Source organism: Phoca vitulina, unplaced genomic scaffold, assembly GCF_004348235.1.
Source record: "Phoca vitulina isolate PV1807 unplaced genomic scaffold, GSC_HSeal_1.0 scaffold28, whole genome shotgun sequence".
NCBI lineage: Eukaryota > Metazoa > Chordata > Mammalia > Carnivora > Phocidae > Phoca > Phoca vitulina.
Window position 1 is genome coordinate 9,440,358 of NW_022589731.1, and position 15,618 is coordinate 9,455,975.

At 41.8% G+C, this 15,618-nt stretch overlaps 1 protein-coding gene across 1 annotated transcript; it reads right to left on the minus strand.

Moving 5' to 3' along the window:
- Positions 1 to 3,868: 3,868 nt before the first annotated feature.
- Positions 3,869 to 15,411, minus strand: LOC116643918 (COX assembly mitochondrial protein homolog). Its single transcript, XM_032423003.1, has 2 exons — positions 15,370 to 15,411; positions 3,869 to 4,130 (listed from the first exon to the last, which is right to left on the minus strand). The coding sequence occupies exons 1-2, from the start codon at positions 15,409 to 15,411 to the stop codon at positions 3,984 to 3,986; spliced, it is 189 nt and encodes a 62-aa protein (XP_032278894.1). The 3' UTR covers positions 3,869 to 3,983.
- Between the last annotated feature and the right edge of the window lie 207 nt (positions 15,412 to 15,618).

Below are 15,618 nucleotides of genomic sequence, written 5' to 3' on the forward strand. Positions count from 1 at the left end.
AAGGAAAGGAAAGGAAAGGAAAGGAAAGGAAAGGAAAGGAAAGGAAAGGAAAGGAAAGGAAAAGAAAAGAAAGGAAAAGGGGGGAGGGAGGAAAGGAGAGAGAAAGAGGGGGGAGGGAAAGAGGGAGGGAAGGAAGGAAGGGAGGGAGGGAGGAAGGAAGGAATAGGGAAAGAGAAAGCAAGAAGGAGAAGGAGCTGGAGGAAGAGGAGGAGAAAGAGAACACACGGAGTTCCTATCCTGCCTTCGCCCTTATCAGCTGTGTGCCTGTGGGCAAGTCACCGAACTGCTGGATCTTGGTTCCGTCATTTGTAGAAGGGGCTGATAGCAATAGCAACTATCTCTTAGAATTGACGAGAGGACGTGACTAAACACACGAAGTGCTTAGAACAGGACCTGGTACGGAAGCAGAGCTTGACAGATGTTAGTTGCCACTATTGTGTTGAGCCTGCAACTGACCTTCCATGCCAGAAACCCCTGGACCCCAAAGCTAGAAAGAGCTCCCTCTCCCCCAAACACAAATGAGGAACAAAGGGACAATGATTCAGTGAAGGTTTCTCAACCAGTGAGGGCCACACAAGGAGACTCAAGAGGACCAAGAGAAGCTGCTGCTGATTTTCCACCTGGGCAAAGGAGTTTCAAACCTTTTGCATATTCTCTAGCACATTCCCTACTTCACTTCCATTGTAAAACCCTTCATATTGCTCTGTGCTTTAAAGAGAAATTCTCAGCCTAGTGTTTAAGGATGTCACAGCCTGTGCTCAGGTTACCTCTTTTGGCCTTCTAGGTGGTGATATTTCCTACACATATGAGCTGCCTCAGAGAGACTGGACTCCTGGACCTGCTCTGAGCTCCTGGTGGGTCTTCCCGTATCTTGCCCCTGCCTTCCCTACTCCTCTTCTCTCCTCCCTCTTCCATCTTTCCAAACCACACTCAGGCTGCAACTCCTCCTGTTTCATGCAGCCTTCTCCACTATGCACTCATAAGCAGTTGCTTCTGCTTCTGAATTCCTATAATTCTCTGGGCTACTTATTCATTCATTTACTCAATTAGACCATTATTGACAACTGATAATTTTTTCCATTTGAGAGAAAAAAAAAAAGTTAGAACTCTACACCACACACGAGAATAGATTCCAGATGGATGAAAAAGCTAACTGGAGTGAATAGGCAGTTCTACAGAAGATAGATTGGTGGTTGCCAGGGGCTGAGGGGTTGTTGGGAAATGGGGAGTGACTGTTAAGACACAGGGAGTTTCTCTTTGGGATGATGAAAATGTCCTCAAATTGATGGTAGTGAGGGTTACACAATCCTATAAATATAGTAAAACCATTGCTCGGTACACTTTAATGTCTAAATTTGTATATTACACCTTTGTTAAATTTAAGTATATATTTTTTAATGCTTCTGAGAGAAGCTAACCAGAGATAATTTGTAGAGCTCATGCTTATGATTTGTGCATTTTTCTGCATGTGTATTACAGACACATAACATAACAAGTTTACTTTTAAAAATCTAACTGGATAAGGAAGATCTATTCAGGTCCTAGGGGACACTACAGGAAAATAGGTTTTATAACACTTAAATGAGCAGGACCTTCCTTGGCATGATAAAGCACTGAAAGTCATAAAAGAAAATCGACATGTCATATTTTACACTCTATATGTAACAAATTAAATTTCAGCTAATGACATCATAAAAAAATGTGAAAGACCAAAAGAGAATATTTACTATACATATATGAACACACATATATATACATACTTGTATGTATATAAATTATAACTATCAAAAATGGATTTAATATTTCTAAAATAAACGCTCTTAAGAATTAATAAAAATTAGGGGTGCCTGGGTGGCTCAGTCAGTTAAGCGTCTGCCTTTGGCTCAGGTCATAATCCCAAGGTCCTGGAATCAAGCCCCACGTTGGGCTCCCTGCTCTGCGGGGAATCTGCTTCTCCCTCTTCCCCTGCCCCTGCTCGCTTACTCTCTCTCTCTCTTATGCACACACTCTTTCTCTCTAATAAATAAATAAAATCTTCTAAAAAAGAATTAATAAAAATTATAAAAAATCAAATAAAATAAAACAGGCAAAGATATGAACAGGGGTGCAAATGGCTGTGACCAAGTACTGGCTTGGGACTGATGGGGAGTGTCTCTATTCTGGGATGTCTCCTCATTGCTCCTCAGTAACTAATACAGCACCTAGACAAGGTGTGGTTAATACATATTTCTCAAGGGAAACATTCTTATTTTGCCTTCTTTGAGTTCCAATTTGCCCTATATCTTTTTCACTCTAACAGACTACTCTCCATCTCTACTTCTGCAATAACAAATATTGCTTCTTTAGTTGTATTCACAGGCAAAACATTTTGTGTGCATGTGATTTTAGTAAAACCCTTCTATTTCACACTTATCTGTTTTTACATTAAAGATTATTTTTCTGTTGATATGTTGCTGCAGCCCAAACTAATTCATTGCTCTTCTACACTGAGTTCTATGTGATCTGTTGAGAACAAGTGTGTAAGATTTCAGTGGGGCAGGGGATAGGTACTTAGCATTTTCATCAGGAATTCCATCCTCAGTGTAACCTGCAAAATTATTATGCTTTCAGGAACTTGAAGTAATTGCCTTGGGCAAAAAGTAGAATTTCCCATTTGCTAATAAAAATAGTAAAGAGTTCTAATGTACTAAATTGGCTTTAGTGCCATGTTTCCCTCTTAAATAGCATTTGAAAAAAAATGCACACAGGTGGATAGAAGTACAAGAAAAATCTTAGTCTTGGGTTAGCCCCAATAGCATGAGAGCTTACAAAAAAAATATGAGGTGATGTTTTTTCTCTCATGCCAAGGAATTTAATGGGGAAAAGTCCTGTTAGGAAATGGATTTCTCACTCTTTTTTGTTCACCCATCCCCCACCAACCTCCCCTCTGGCCACCATCAGTTTGTTCTCTAGAATTAAGTGTCTGTTTCTTGGTTTGTCTTTCCTTTTTTTTTCCTTTGTTCATTTGTTTTGTTTCTTAAATTCTACATATGAGTGAAATTATAGGATATTGTCTTTCTCTGACTTGCTTACTTTGCTTAGCATTATACTCTCTAGTTCCAACCATTTGTTGCAAATGGCAAGATTTCATTCTTTTTATGGCTGCATAATATTCTTGTGTGTGTGTGTGTGTGTGTGTGTGTGTGTGACATCTTCTTTATCCACTCATGTATTGATGAACACTTCGGCTGCTTCCATAATTTGGCTATTGTAAATAATACTGCAATAAACATAGGGGCATACACATCTTTTTTAATTAGAGTTTTTGTATTCTTTAGGTAAATTCCCAGTAGTGCAATTACTGGATCATAGGGTAGTTCTATTTTTAATTTTTTGAGGAACCTCCATACTATTTTCCACAGTGGTGGCATCAGCACACATTTCCACCAATGGTGCACGAGGTTTCCTTTTTGCCACATCCTTTGCCAACACCTGTTGTTTCTCATGTTGTTAATTTTAGCCATTCTGACAGGTGTGAAGTGATATCACTTTGTGGCTTTGATTTGCATTTCCCTGATGATAAATGATGATGAGCATCTTTTCATGTGTCTGCTGGCCATCTGTATGTCCTCTTAGGAGAAATGTCTGTTCATGTCTTTTTCCTTTTCTCTTTTTCATGTGTCAGGTATCTTCTTTGATATGGCCTCTGCTCTCCCTTTAGTTGTGGAGTTTGTTCTATCAGTCTTCAGGTTGACTTCCGGGGTATTTAGGATTATTTGATAGTTATCTAATTGTGTTCACGGGACAAGATGAGCCTAGGGTCCTCCTACTTTACCACCATCTTCCTGCTCCCTCTCTTCTGCCCATTTTTTTTTTTTTTTGAAATTTAAAAGGAAATCTTTATTATTTCCATAATTTAGGATAAAGCAAACACTTCTTTGAGTCCATTATTTTAGGTGATAATGATTTCCACGAGTATCGGAGCTAAGTATCTGAATATTTGCCTACATGCTTGTGGGAAGTTTCTGTAGCCTTTTCTTGGCAGGAATTCCAGTTTTTCTGAATTCTTCCCTTTCCTTCAGGTATTCCATTTTGCATTCTTCATAAAAGGCTGGATCATTATAATGAGCAGTTAGACATTCTTTCAATTTCTGCCCATTTTTAATAGGATTATTTGGGTTTTTTGGTGTTCTTTATATATTTTGGATACTGTTTATTGGATATGTCATTTACAAATATCTTCTTCCAAGATTTCTCACTCTTAATTTCCTCACGCAATAGCTGAATTTGAGAGAACCACATAGGTCACAGGATTGAACCTCCCATCACCATCCCTTCCCCACATGCCACAGCATACATTTGAAGGTTGCTTTAGAAACCAACCAGAAGTCCTATGAGCACGTCAAATACCACAGGTCTAAAGCCCTTCTAGAAGCTGTTCCTCCTGCTGTGCTCCCTGCAGCACCACAAACCCTGTTGTCCATGCTAAACACTGGTCCTTCTAGATGCTTCCCTCCCTTCTCCCTCAACACCCAACCAGCCATACACTGAGCCCTGAAAGGTTTGCCTCCAAGAAATTTCTCAAACCCCTCTAGACTGTCTATCTCCACTAACACAGCTCTGGTTCCATTCCTCATCATTTCGCACCTAGGCTCTTGTAGGGGTCTTCTAACTGGTCTTTCTACTTCCATACTGTCCACCTCTAATGCCTTCTTACATAGCTCCCCATCCCATCCATGTGAAATGCAAATCCAATCACGGCACTCTAGTCAATAAAACTGTTCAATAATTTCCTATTGGCTAAGGATGCTATTGGCCAAGGCTCAATCTAAGCTCTTGCCATGGCAATCACTGCCTTCTACAACCCTTACACACAACCCTCTCCAGCCTCATCTCTCTCCACAGTTCCCTCAAAATGTATCCTCCAGTCTCCACAGATCATTCAGCATACTAGACAGGTACCATGCTTTGCTAGGTATCTGCTACTGACAGTGGAGAAACAGTGGAGAAACACTTTTTCATCTGGCCACCTCCTATTCATCCTTCAGTGCTCCCCAGTCTGAACCCCCAAACTTAGTTAAGTGTTCCTATTGCCCCTATCCTTACCTCTCTTATAGCACCTGCCATAGCACATTAAAATGGTCTGTTTAAGGGGCCCCTGGGTGGCTCAGTTGGTTGAGGGTCCAACTCTTGATTTTGGCTCAGGTCATGATCTCAGGGTCAAGCCCTGTGGCAGGCTCCATGCTCAGCAGGGAATCTGTTTCTCTCTCTCTCTCCCTTTCCCTCTGCCTCTCCTTCTGTGCGCGTTCTCTCTCTCTCTCTCAATTAAATAAATAGTTTTAAAAAATAAAAATAAAATGGTCTGTTTATGTGCCTGCTTCTTTCACTTGAATATTAACTACTTGGGCAAGGGAATCTGCCTTTGTTATCCCTTCATTGTCAATAGCTGACAAAAATGTCTGCTTCAAAGGAGATTTGTAACAATTATACATTAAACATAACTGAACCAGATCAGCATTCTCTTCCTGGCAAATAATTGTAAGGGATTTTCTTGGGTATGGAGAAATCCTTCCTCCCCAGAAGGCAGAGTTCCCCATGTACCTTCATGACAGTCCTGCCTGCCCTCCCCCCCACCCCCCACCCCCGACAAGAGGCACTTTCTTTCTAAGATAGTATCACATCTGAGGTCTTGACTTATTACTGACTTTCGAACCTGGAAGCACATTAGAATTACATAGACAGCTTTAAAAATATTCTATGCCCAGGCCTCATTGATTCCGGATCAATGAAATCAGAATCTCGAGGGGTGGTTCCCAGGTTAGTTTTCATAGGCTTTCCAAGTGATGGTAATGTACAGTCAGGGCTGAGAACTTTGGGTCTACATAGAAAGTGAAGGAGTGGAGGGATGAGACAGCTCTCCAGATAGCACTGCCCTATGCTGACAAGCAGGCACTCTACTCAGGGGCCCTATACTTTGGAGTCTCTTCCTCAAAAATGTCTAAGCCCCAGTCAGATGCCTGGAATTTGCATGAGCCAACAATGTTGCCCCAAGTAGAGAGCCCTGAGTCCAAACCAGGATCCACTTGGGCCCTAGTCATCCCCCTTGAGAGTCCTCATGTGGGATTTGCCAGATGCCCTCACACTTATGGGGTCATTTCACAGTCTAGGACTGGGCCCCAGTTTTAGAAGGACTGAAAAGCAAATCATTCCTACTGGTTGGCATATTTCTTTCACAGGATACCATAAAATTGGGCCACTAGAATGGTGCTGACAATATAATTTGGGATGACTCACTCACATAAAATAAAGGACACATTCAGGGCTCTAGACTATCCTATGGTCCACTCCCAACTATCAGGCTTGAGCTAAACATGTGGCCTGGCTGGTGCTGGCTACTCCCGTTCCACCAGGGGAGCCGCTTTCAGGCTACAGTACCCAAGGTAGTGGGGATGATGGCAGGCATCCTTTCCCATGAGCACTGTATACTTCTGGTACCCACAGTCATCCCACTCCTTCTTCTGTGTGCTCCCACACCACAGGACAGTCAGTCTCCTGGAAAGGCTTTTGAAACTCTTGCTCCACAAATTTTATAGGACCGTTCCAAGTGATGTTCTCTCTTGCTCTATTGATGGAGTGATGACTCTCTTGAGTCAGTCTGAAGTCATGCCAGACAAGGAACAGGCATTTCTTGCACAAATGGTGCCACTCCTTTCAGTCCACCAATGGTCCCTCACCTATCCTTCCCACTGGGAAAAGTGTGTGGACAACTGGGACATGGTCAACACTGAAAGAGATCACATTCTAGGAATGTAGTGATTACACCTGAAGAGTTCAAGAGAAGACCAAGTTGCAGGTTGTGTTGTTCTCTTTATGATATCATTCTGAAAAGTGAGCTTAACATGACTAGGAAATGAATTACCATTCACCCTTTCCTATATACACTGGGTATAACTTGCACTTGTGGCCATCATCAACAAAACACAGTGACAATCTCAAAGAGAGTTATTGGAAGCCAATATTCATAGGCAACATCATGGATAATGCAGTATCATGAGTAATGATATAACTAGTAGTAAGTAAGTAGCATTAGGGAGCTGTAGAGGCCAGAAGGTGCACATGTTTCAATACAAACAGGTTCTAAAGACCTATGGCATTGTAATATTATTGCCACCTCTTTCTCTCGGGGAGTTATGAAATTTGCCAGAAATGGTTCATTTGGCAGCAAAGAACATAAATAAATAGTTTATGGACCCAAACATGAAGAGATGGTGTCTGAACACAATGATGAATTTTTATGCATTGATTGGACAATGAACCATTACTCTAACTTTTTATCAATAAATTATACTGTGCATGAGCTCATGAATTTTCTGATACATTTTATATGACCTTGCTGGCCTCAGATTATTAAAAGACGGGAGGGGTACAGAACATTTTAATGAACTTGGATTTCGGTATATCCAATTATATTGTCCTTAAGCCTTGTTTACAACCTGAAAATGTGGCTCCTTCAATTAACTATGATCCTGGAGTTCAGTGAGTGGGAAAAAAGAGGACAGGTTATTCATTCATCTTAGTATTGCTAGGACGAGAGACCTGACACAGAGCAGGTGTTCAAATAAATGTTTGCTGCATGAATAATAACTTTAATTTTATCATTTATTTTGTCTTCATAGAAAAAGTCTAAGATAGTTCATTTGCATGCATTCATGAGACATCTCTGAATGGTTTTGATCTCTAACTAGAGTGTAGAGTTTCTGGTTTGCAAAGCTCCATGGGATGAATTGTCTCATCAGCCAGGAAGCATTTCTTGAGCCCTACTATATGTCATGTTCTAGGGGGAAAGGATGAAAAGAAAAGTCTTTGCTCTCAAGGATCTTACAATTCAGCATAAGAAAGAGTCAGACATAATCTTACAAGGCAGTATTATTAAGGGCCACGTGATGATTAATTTTATGTGTCAAGTTGACTGGGCTAAGGGATACCCAGACTGCTGGTAAACTATAATTTCTGGGTATATCTGTGAGGGTGTTTCCAGAAGAGATTAACATTTGAATCTGTAGACTGAGTAAGGAAGATCACCCTCGCCAATGTATGTAGACATCATATTATCCATTGAGGAACTGCATATAACAAAAAGGCAGAAGAAGGGTGAGTTTGCTCTCTCTCCCTGACCTGGGACATCCATCTTCTCCTGGCTTACACCTCAACATTCCTGGTTTTCAGGCTTTCAGACTTGAACTGAATTACTCACTGGCTTTCCTGATTCTCTAGCTTGCAGTAGGAGATCTTCATAATCACATGAGCCAATTCCTGTTATCTGTCTACCTGTCTGTCTGTCTATCAGCATCATCCAACTGGTGGTGGAAGAGAGTATAAGTGTGGCCATGGGCAAGTTGGATTAGATCTGCTTATAATACACTTAAATGCATAAGGACAAGGTACAAAGCTTAGAAAAGAAGTTGAGGCTGGAAATATGAATGAATGGTCACCTGCCAGAAATAATTTCCTAAAGGCCATGAGAGGGGATCCTTTATTCTCAAGTATTGACTATTGGAGCCTACGATATATAAGAAGTAATAAAAAAAAGAGACATAGAAGGAAGAACTGAGATAGCCAGGGAAGGATAATAAACAAGAACTCATTGTCTTGGGTGTCCAGTGATGAGGGATTAGATCTATTTTATCTTCTGGACCACCCTTCAGGAAGACAAAGAGCAAGTATGTTTACCTCCATTTCACAAATGTGAAAATGAACACTCCGAGGAGCTAAAAGACCTGCCAAAGCCATGCAGGAAGCAAGGAGTGGAGGCAAGACTCAAGTCCGGGTCCTCTCACTGTAAGTTCAAAGCTCTTTAACCAAGCATTGCTCCCAAGTGTAAGGGAAGAGTTGTGTTAAGTGTTGTGACTTGATGGGCTCTCAGATGGCTCAGATTGAACGGACACATTTACTTCACTAACTTCCCACACTGCCTGAAATTTTCATCACCAGCATTGCTCTTTGGGATAAAGGAATTTTCAGAAGGCCTTTAAAATTGCACATTTGCCAGAGAATTTTAACACATGAACACATTAGCAGCTCTTAAGGTGAGTTTTCTCTCAGGACAGCCCTGTTCACAGCCCCTTTTCATAGAATTTTCAAAGAAATGGCAGGTCATAAAGGATGCCAGAACATGAGAAGGAGAGAGAGGAAAATGTCTTTTGTAGGCCGAAAAGTCTCAGAAGCTACCAATTAAATGTACTCCAACCAAATCAAATGGGGGTAATGGAAGGAACCCAGGACTGGTTGACTAATGCAGCCAGGATGGTAGCCAGGTGGCCTAGATTAGGCTTAGGTTCTGCAGGGCTGGAATTGGAACAGAGCACCTCATATAAGGCAACACAAGCACTGAGAATCACAGGGCACGTATCAAATTCCCAAGACCAGAGAGAATACCCCAAATATCAGAGGCCAGAAGTAGGACTGGGATGGGGACATCATAGAACCAAATAGAGATGGGAACAGAAGTGAGAAGACCAGGAATAGGTAAAGGAGACTAAAGTAATGGCAAGGAGGGTAGGAGGGGGAATATGGGGGATAGGACCTTAAACAACCATGAATATTTATGACTAATGCTCAGGAGCCAATGGGTACATGGGTTGATCAGTTGTGGACCCAGCACCATGACCATCTAGCTGTGCGACCTTGGAAAAAATCCTTTGCCTTTCTGAGACGCACGTTGCTCATCTATAAAAATGACCATTTGATTAAATTATTTCTAAAGCCTCTCCAGGTCTAAAATCAAATGAATTTTCTTCTATTTTCTTTCTATTCTCTTCCATTTTCTATTGTTGAGATTAGAGACACCCTATACCTTTAATGCAAACCCCAAAGCAAAATCACACTCAAGATCTTAAAAAAAAAAAAATCCATTTCTTATCTACATTAAGGAAGCTGTCAGATGCCTAAGAAATTACCCATTGATTTATTTCTTACTTTCTAAACAGCTATTCCTTTTAGCAAGAATAAAAATGAAACAAACCAAGGGGTGAAAATAAGAGGGCATTTTAAATCTCTAAATTGAAACAGAAAAGGAAGAAAGGTTTAAAAGTATCATAATAACAGCTTTTCTGTTTTCCCACTAAGAGCTTTTTCTCTAAAAGGTTCACCCAGAATGCTAACAAGGCAAAGTTTCAGAAATGCATCAAATGAAACCATTTCCATTTCTGATGGCATGAATCCTCTCTGTGGTTCAGGCAGGATTAAAAGTAACCCCTAAGGAGTTGGCAGCCCTCATCGACTTTTCAAGTATATCTGTCCAGGTGTTCCTAGGCAAGGGCGTCAACCTGTTTGCCCCACATTCCTCAAGAGCTCCATGCAGCTTCTTGAGCACATCATCCCCTGAAATCACCTGCTTGCTACAAAGGGCACCAGTCAGACACTGGTTGGATGAGAGCTCTTCTGGTGGAGGCAGATCACGACTGGGGGATTTCATTTCTAGGACAAACCTATCAATAGGTTAGGTTGAGGATAGGTTATGTTAGTATAGTTAATATAGGTCCTATCATTCAGGTTTACATTCTCCCGTTGAGCTGACATAAAACATGAAATCTCCCATGTAAATAAAAATACGAGATTGGATAAATTCTACCTTCTGTGTGATTTTTGTCATTAATTCATGCATTCTGTACATTCCAAGTGAGCTAGCTGGCAGGATTTGGAGTTAAGGTCAGTCTACGTAAGTCCTGGTCAGTTACATCTTTGACCACTATACCAAAAAGTAGCTCTCCAAGCTTTTAAAATAGGAAAAATGCAAGTAAAGAAGAACATTGCTAGCAACGTCTTAAATTCTCCAGGAGCCTCATCTGTGGACCCAGGCAGCAGCAGCAGGGGCAGCTGACCTCAGGTCAGCACTAGCTGCTTTACTTCCTCTGGCTCCTGATGCCCCACCACCTGGAAACGCAGTCAAACTTAGACCACAAAAGGTCAGTCACGGAGGGTAAGCAACATTGGAATCTCATCAAAATCGTCTTTAAAGTTGCACTCCAAAAGAGCATCTGTAATTTTCAGCTCCAAAATACTTTGTAATTAGAGACGCTACACATCAGGAAGAAAATGACAAAGTTGACATTTCTACTGAGAAATCGCTGAAACCAAGGAATCTGTCTCCAAATGTATTAATCACAGAAAGATGCTTTTGAATGGTGGTTGGTGGTAATTACTAATGCTAAAAATAATGTTTTCTCTCTATCAGTTATGCCAAATTCCATTTAGGCCCCCAGAAGTCTTGTCTTCTCTATAAAGTCTTCTCAGATAATGGGTTTTGTTTTCATAGACTGTAATAGAAAGTATACTCATTAAATGTTCAGATGACCCCCAGCTAATGGGGTTTACTACACCGGGGAGGATAGACCTAGAGTCAAATTGGCATTGACAGATTGGATGAGCTGTCAAAATCCAAGCCAGTGCATGGAAGGAGGACACACACACAGCAGAGTCTCTGAGGAAGGAGGAACAACCTAAAAGTATCTTGATCACTATGCTCTGCCATGGTCAAAAAGACTTACAGGCTTGGTTCATCCCCAGAACATTCCAGGCTTATCCTTAACCAAAGAAAAACACAAGTCTGAGCACAGAAGGTAAAATAAACATTCCTTTTCTTGCTCCTTTGGGGTGTCTTTCTGGTTAGAGCTGAGAATCTGCCCACATGAATGCCCTGAAGACCCTTCAATTTTTCCCCTTCATCTTCTTTTCCTTACTAGATAACCCCCTCCAAGGGTTATACTGAGATTTCCCATGTACTGAGCCTCATAATCCCCACTTGTATGCAGTTCTTCTTAACTCTTAACAAATTATAGGTATTATCTCACACTGCAACTCCAAGAACTGGCCCTGGCAAGCATAGGTTGATCTAGGATAGTCACATCCATTAATGTAGTATCTATAAAGAAATAAGTCTTTTGCTGATATGGATCACCTCCCATTGCAAACTTTGATGATGATGATTATGTTAAGTGACATCCTGTCCACCTTGGCTGAAGATAGGAAGGGGGGAAGGGAGGACACTGCCCTCCACATACACAAATCTGGATGAGGGTCCAAATTGCCAGAACCAGTTTTATGAACTTCGGCAACACACTTCTCTCTGGGCCTCAGGTCCTTCATCTGTAAAATAAATGGTTAAGACTCAGAATATCAGATTCCTTTCCAGCACTAACATGTCTCTGAGTCTAGTGCTTCTGCCCTTGGCCCATTCCATTTTTTTCAGCCCTCGAGAGTAGTATTCTCAGGCTGTCTATTAGTATCATCTTCCTAATTTGATCATCAACTCATGGCCTCATTGCATCTTAGGGCAGGAAGAGATGACAGCCAAGTTCTAAGCAGCCTCAGAGAGGAGGAATAGCCAGCTCAGCTCACAGCTGTTGTGACCTATACCTGCCATTATTCCAAAGAAGCTTTAGGGCAGCTTAGCAGGATATGTTATACAAGATAATTTAGTAGAGGAAAAGATAGAAAAGCAAGGGCAGGGACATATGGAGCCTGAAAACCAGCCCAAAAATCAAATAATAAAAGCCCACTTTGAAAGTTCTGTAGGTAGTGCCAATTCAGAGCCACACAGTTGGCTCTGAGTTCTCTAGCAGCCAAAGGGAAAAGGAAAACCCAGTGAGTCAGTTGAGAAGTCTTTCTTCTCTCCAGTGTTCTTTCCTCTGTTCCATCCTGCCTAATACGGTGCTCAAAGCTAACTGTCATTTCCTGAAGAGTTATTGATTTATGAGGTTGGAGCTCTTTAGTCTTTGGCTAACTCACAGCTCAAGAAGGAAATAGAAACCATAACCTAGGGAGGTGATCCTTTTCCTTATCAGGCATAGGTTGCACAGGGCTGTTCCTGCCTTGCAACCCTGCCAGGGAAAACCATAGAGAAATGTTGGTCCATTGTAATGTAGCCAGGTTTTTTCTTGTAATATCTTACTCACTGGCATAAGAATTGAAAGCTGATGGCTGAAAATATGTTTCTCACTCTTTCCCCTTAGAATACAAAAGCCTTCATGTGCTCCAAAAACAGTCTTTGATGCATCATTAAATAAACACCTGGCTTTCTGAAGAGAGACGCCTTTTCTCAGCAGGGCAAAGACTATTTCCAAATACTTCCATTCCAAATCATCAGAAAGAGCTGGTTCTACCTTCTCTTCAAAGAGCAGTCCAGACAGTGATGAGAAACCTGGCAGAGGGAGTATTTTTCAGAAGTCTGGGAGGCAGTGTGGTACTGGGGAGATCAATCCTTAGGTGTCCTTATATTTAAATAATGGCTTAAAGTTTCCAAAGCATTTGTGTACCTCCTATCAGTCCTAAAATCCCTGTGAGGTAGGTAGGAGTGATGGTAGGATCCCCACTTCTGGAAGAGAATCTGAAAATGATTTAAGGGGCTTTTGAGAGATGGGTTACATAGTGACAAAGATTCTCTTCTTACCAAATTGTAGTTAGGCTCCTTTGAGTCCTTTGCTTGTCAAGGCCCCAAAATAGGCTTCCATCTCTGTCCTTGGGGAGTCCAGTTTTAGCAAGAATCCTATGAGGTTGGTTTAGCCAGAATTCCCCACCATTAATATCTAATCAAATGCCCTAGGTGATGTTTGATCCCTCTGACCTGCCTTCAGTAAGAATCCCACCAGGTCAGTTTAGTCAGAACCCCCCTCATCCCTGATGTTTCCTCCTAGCAATTTTTCATCCACTGACCTCCACACCCCGTTCCTTGGCTCTAAGTCCCTACTTGCCCATGCAGTATGGCAGAGTTGAGCTTGGTTCTATATGGAAGTCGCATTTCTCCTATCACGTAGTTCCTGAGTAAAATCTATTTTTACCACTTTCACGACTGTCCAGCTCTCGTTTTTCTTTGGAAATAGCCATGAGTCAGGTCTAGTAGAAAGCCCCAGGAGGTGGGACATGAGTAGTGAGGTCCGGGATCTGCCTCCACTAACTAGTTGTTGGATCTCAGACAAGTCACTTTCTCTTGGGGTAAGGTGGGAGTAGGGATGCAAAACACGACTCCACCATCACTACTAGGCAAGCATAATGTAAGCCCATCTCTCTAACCTTCCTCTTTCCCTCTGTCCTGGCTCTTCTCAAGGCTACCTTTTCACTGGGACATTGGCTTCTGCATCCCCACCTCCCATTTGCTCTGCCTAGCATTTATACAAAGAGAGAAACAAAGTCTTATCTAGGAGGTGTGAGCACACATGGGCAGGTTTGTTACTGGCTTGCCTCTTGTCCTCCATGAATGACTTGATCATGAGACAGTTGGGTTGTAGGTACAGAATGGTAGAAGCATTTTGCCTTTATAAAAGTAAATTTTCATCTACTTAACCCTCATCTTTTGCACATAAACAAGGTAATGATGCCTTAGGCTGTTGCCACTTAATATAGAAAACCCAGGTTATCATTCTTTGGCACAACTATTTGTGAATAAAAAGCAATAGCCTTTATTAGGTCATTCAAGCTTCCTTCTAATTTAGAAAGACCAGAACAGCCTCCTCTGCTTCCGCAGTAATTACAAATGAGAGCAACTTCATCTTGTAAGCAATCCACAGCCTGCGGCCTCCAGCCCCAAACCAGCAGAGACTGGTCTTCACTCCCTAAACTCCTGCCCATAGTGCTCTATTGCAGGCACTATCGCCTGGTGTTGAACAGGGTTTTTAAAAAACTGCTTAATCGACTAGAGAAAGTCTCTGGAAGTTCCCATTGACACAGACAGAAAGAGCCAGAAAGAACTATGTATCCCATAGGCCCTAAGTCCAGCATGGGCCAGTTTAGAATTCTTTGTCAGAAAGAGTTGCATTTCTATTTCCTGGCTGTGTTTCCATTATGGCCCAGTTTAATCTTTCCCTGCAAATGAAACATGGTTTCATCAGTTCTCCTTAGGAACTGCGCTTCTATACAATGATGCCCTCCAGTTAATCAGCTGGAGCTAGTCTTAGATGAGAACTGAAAGCTGTCCTTCCTCCTCGCCTTGTCTGCTCAGAAATGCCAATGACACACTAAAGCAGTAAGACCTAACGGGGGATTATAACCTCTACTGTTTCCGATAGTCATATTGACCTTAACAAGTTGAGAAAACAAATTTCAACCTAATGCTCCTTTGTAAAACAGAGTGATGATGAAAATCTCTGGGCTGTCCTAGTAGCCTTCCAAGAGGGAAAGCACTTTCATTGCAGTATGGCAATGATTCCGTTGCTCCTGGCAAGATAATAGCTTACATACAATACTGCCAATCAGATACCATAGTGAGGCAGGAAGCTCTACAGTTTCCTACAGTGGGAGTATAGCCACAAATGTGTGTGTGTGTGTGTGTGTGTGTGTTCAAAATCTGTTGCTGCTGTCAAAGTGACTGCAACAAAATGAACTGCCTACCAGACTGACCTCGGCATCCACACATTTATGATTTACCACCGTGACAGCCATAGCTGTGGAACCTTCTCCAGATCCTCTCTACAGGCTAGTGCTCTCATCCTTCTTCCAGCAAACACAGCCGCCACCCTCCTATTAGAATTATCCTCATCAACAGGAACCGCTTTCCCCAGCAATGCCATGGAAGTTACTCAAGGCCCACTCCTCCACAGAGGGGGGAAGAAGCCTGCAGCCGATGAGTGAATATTATGCCATATTAAA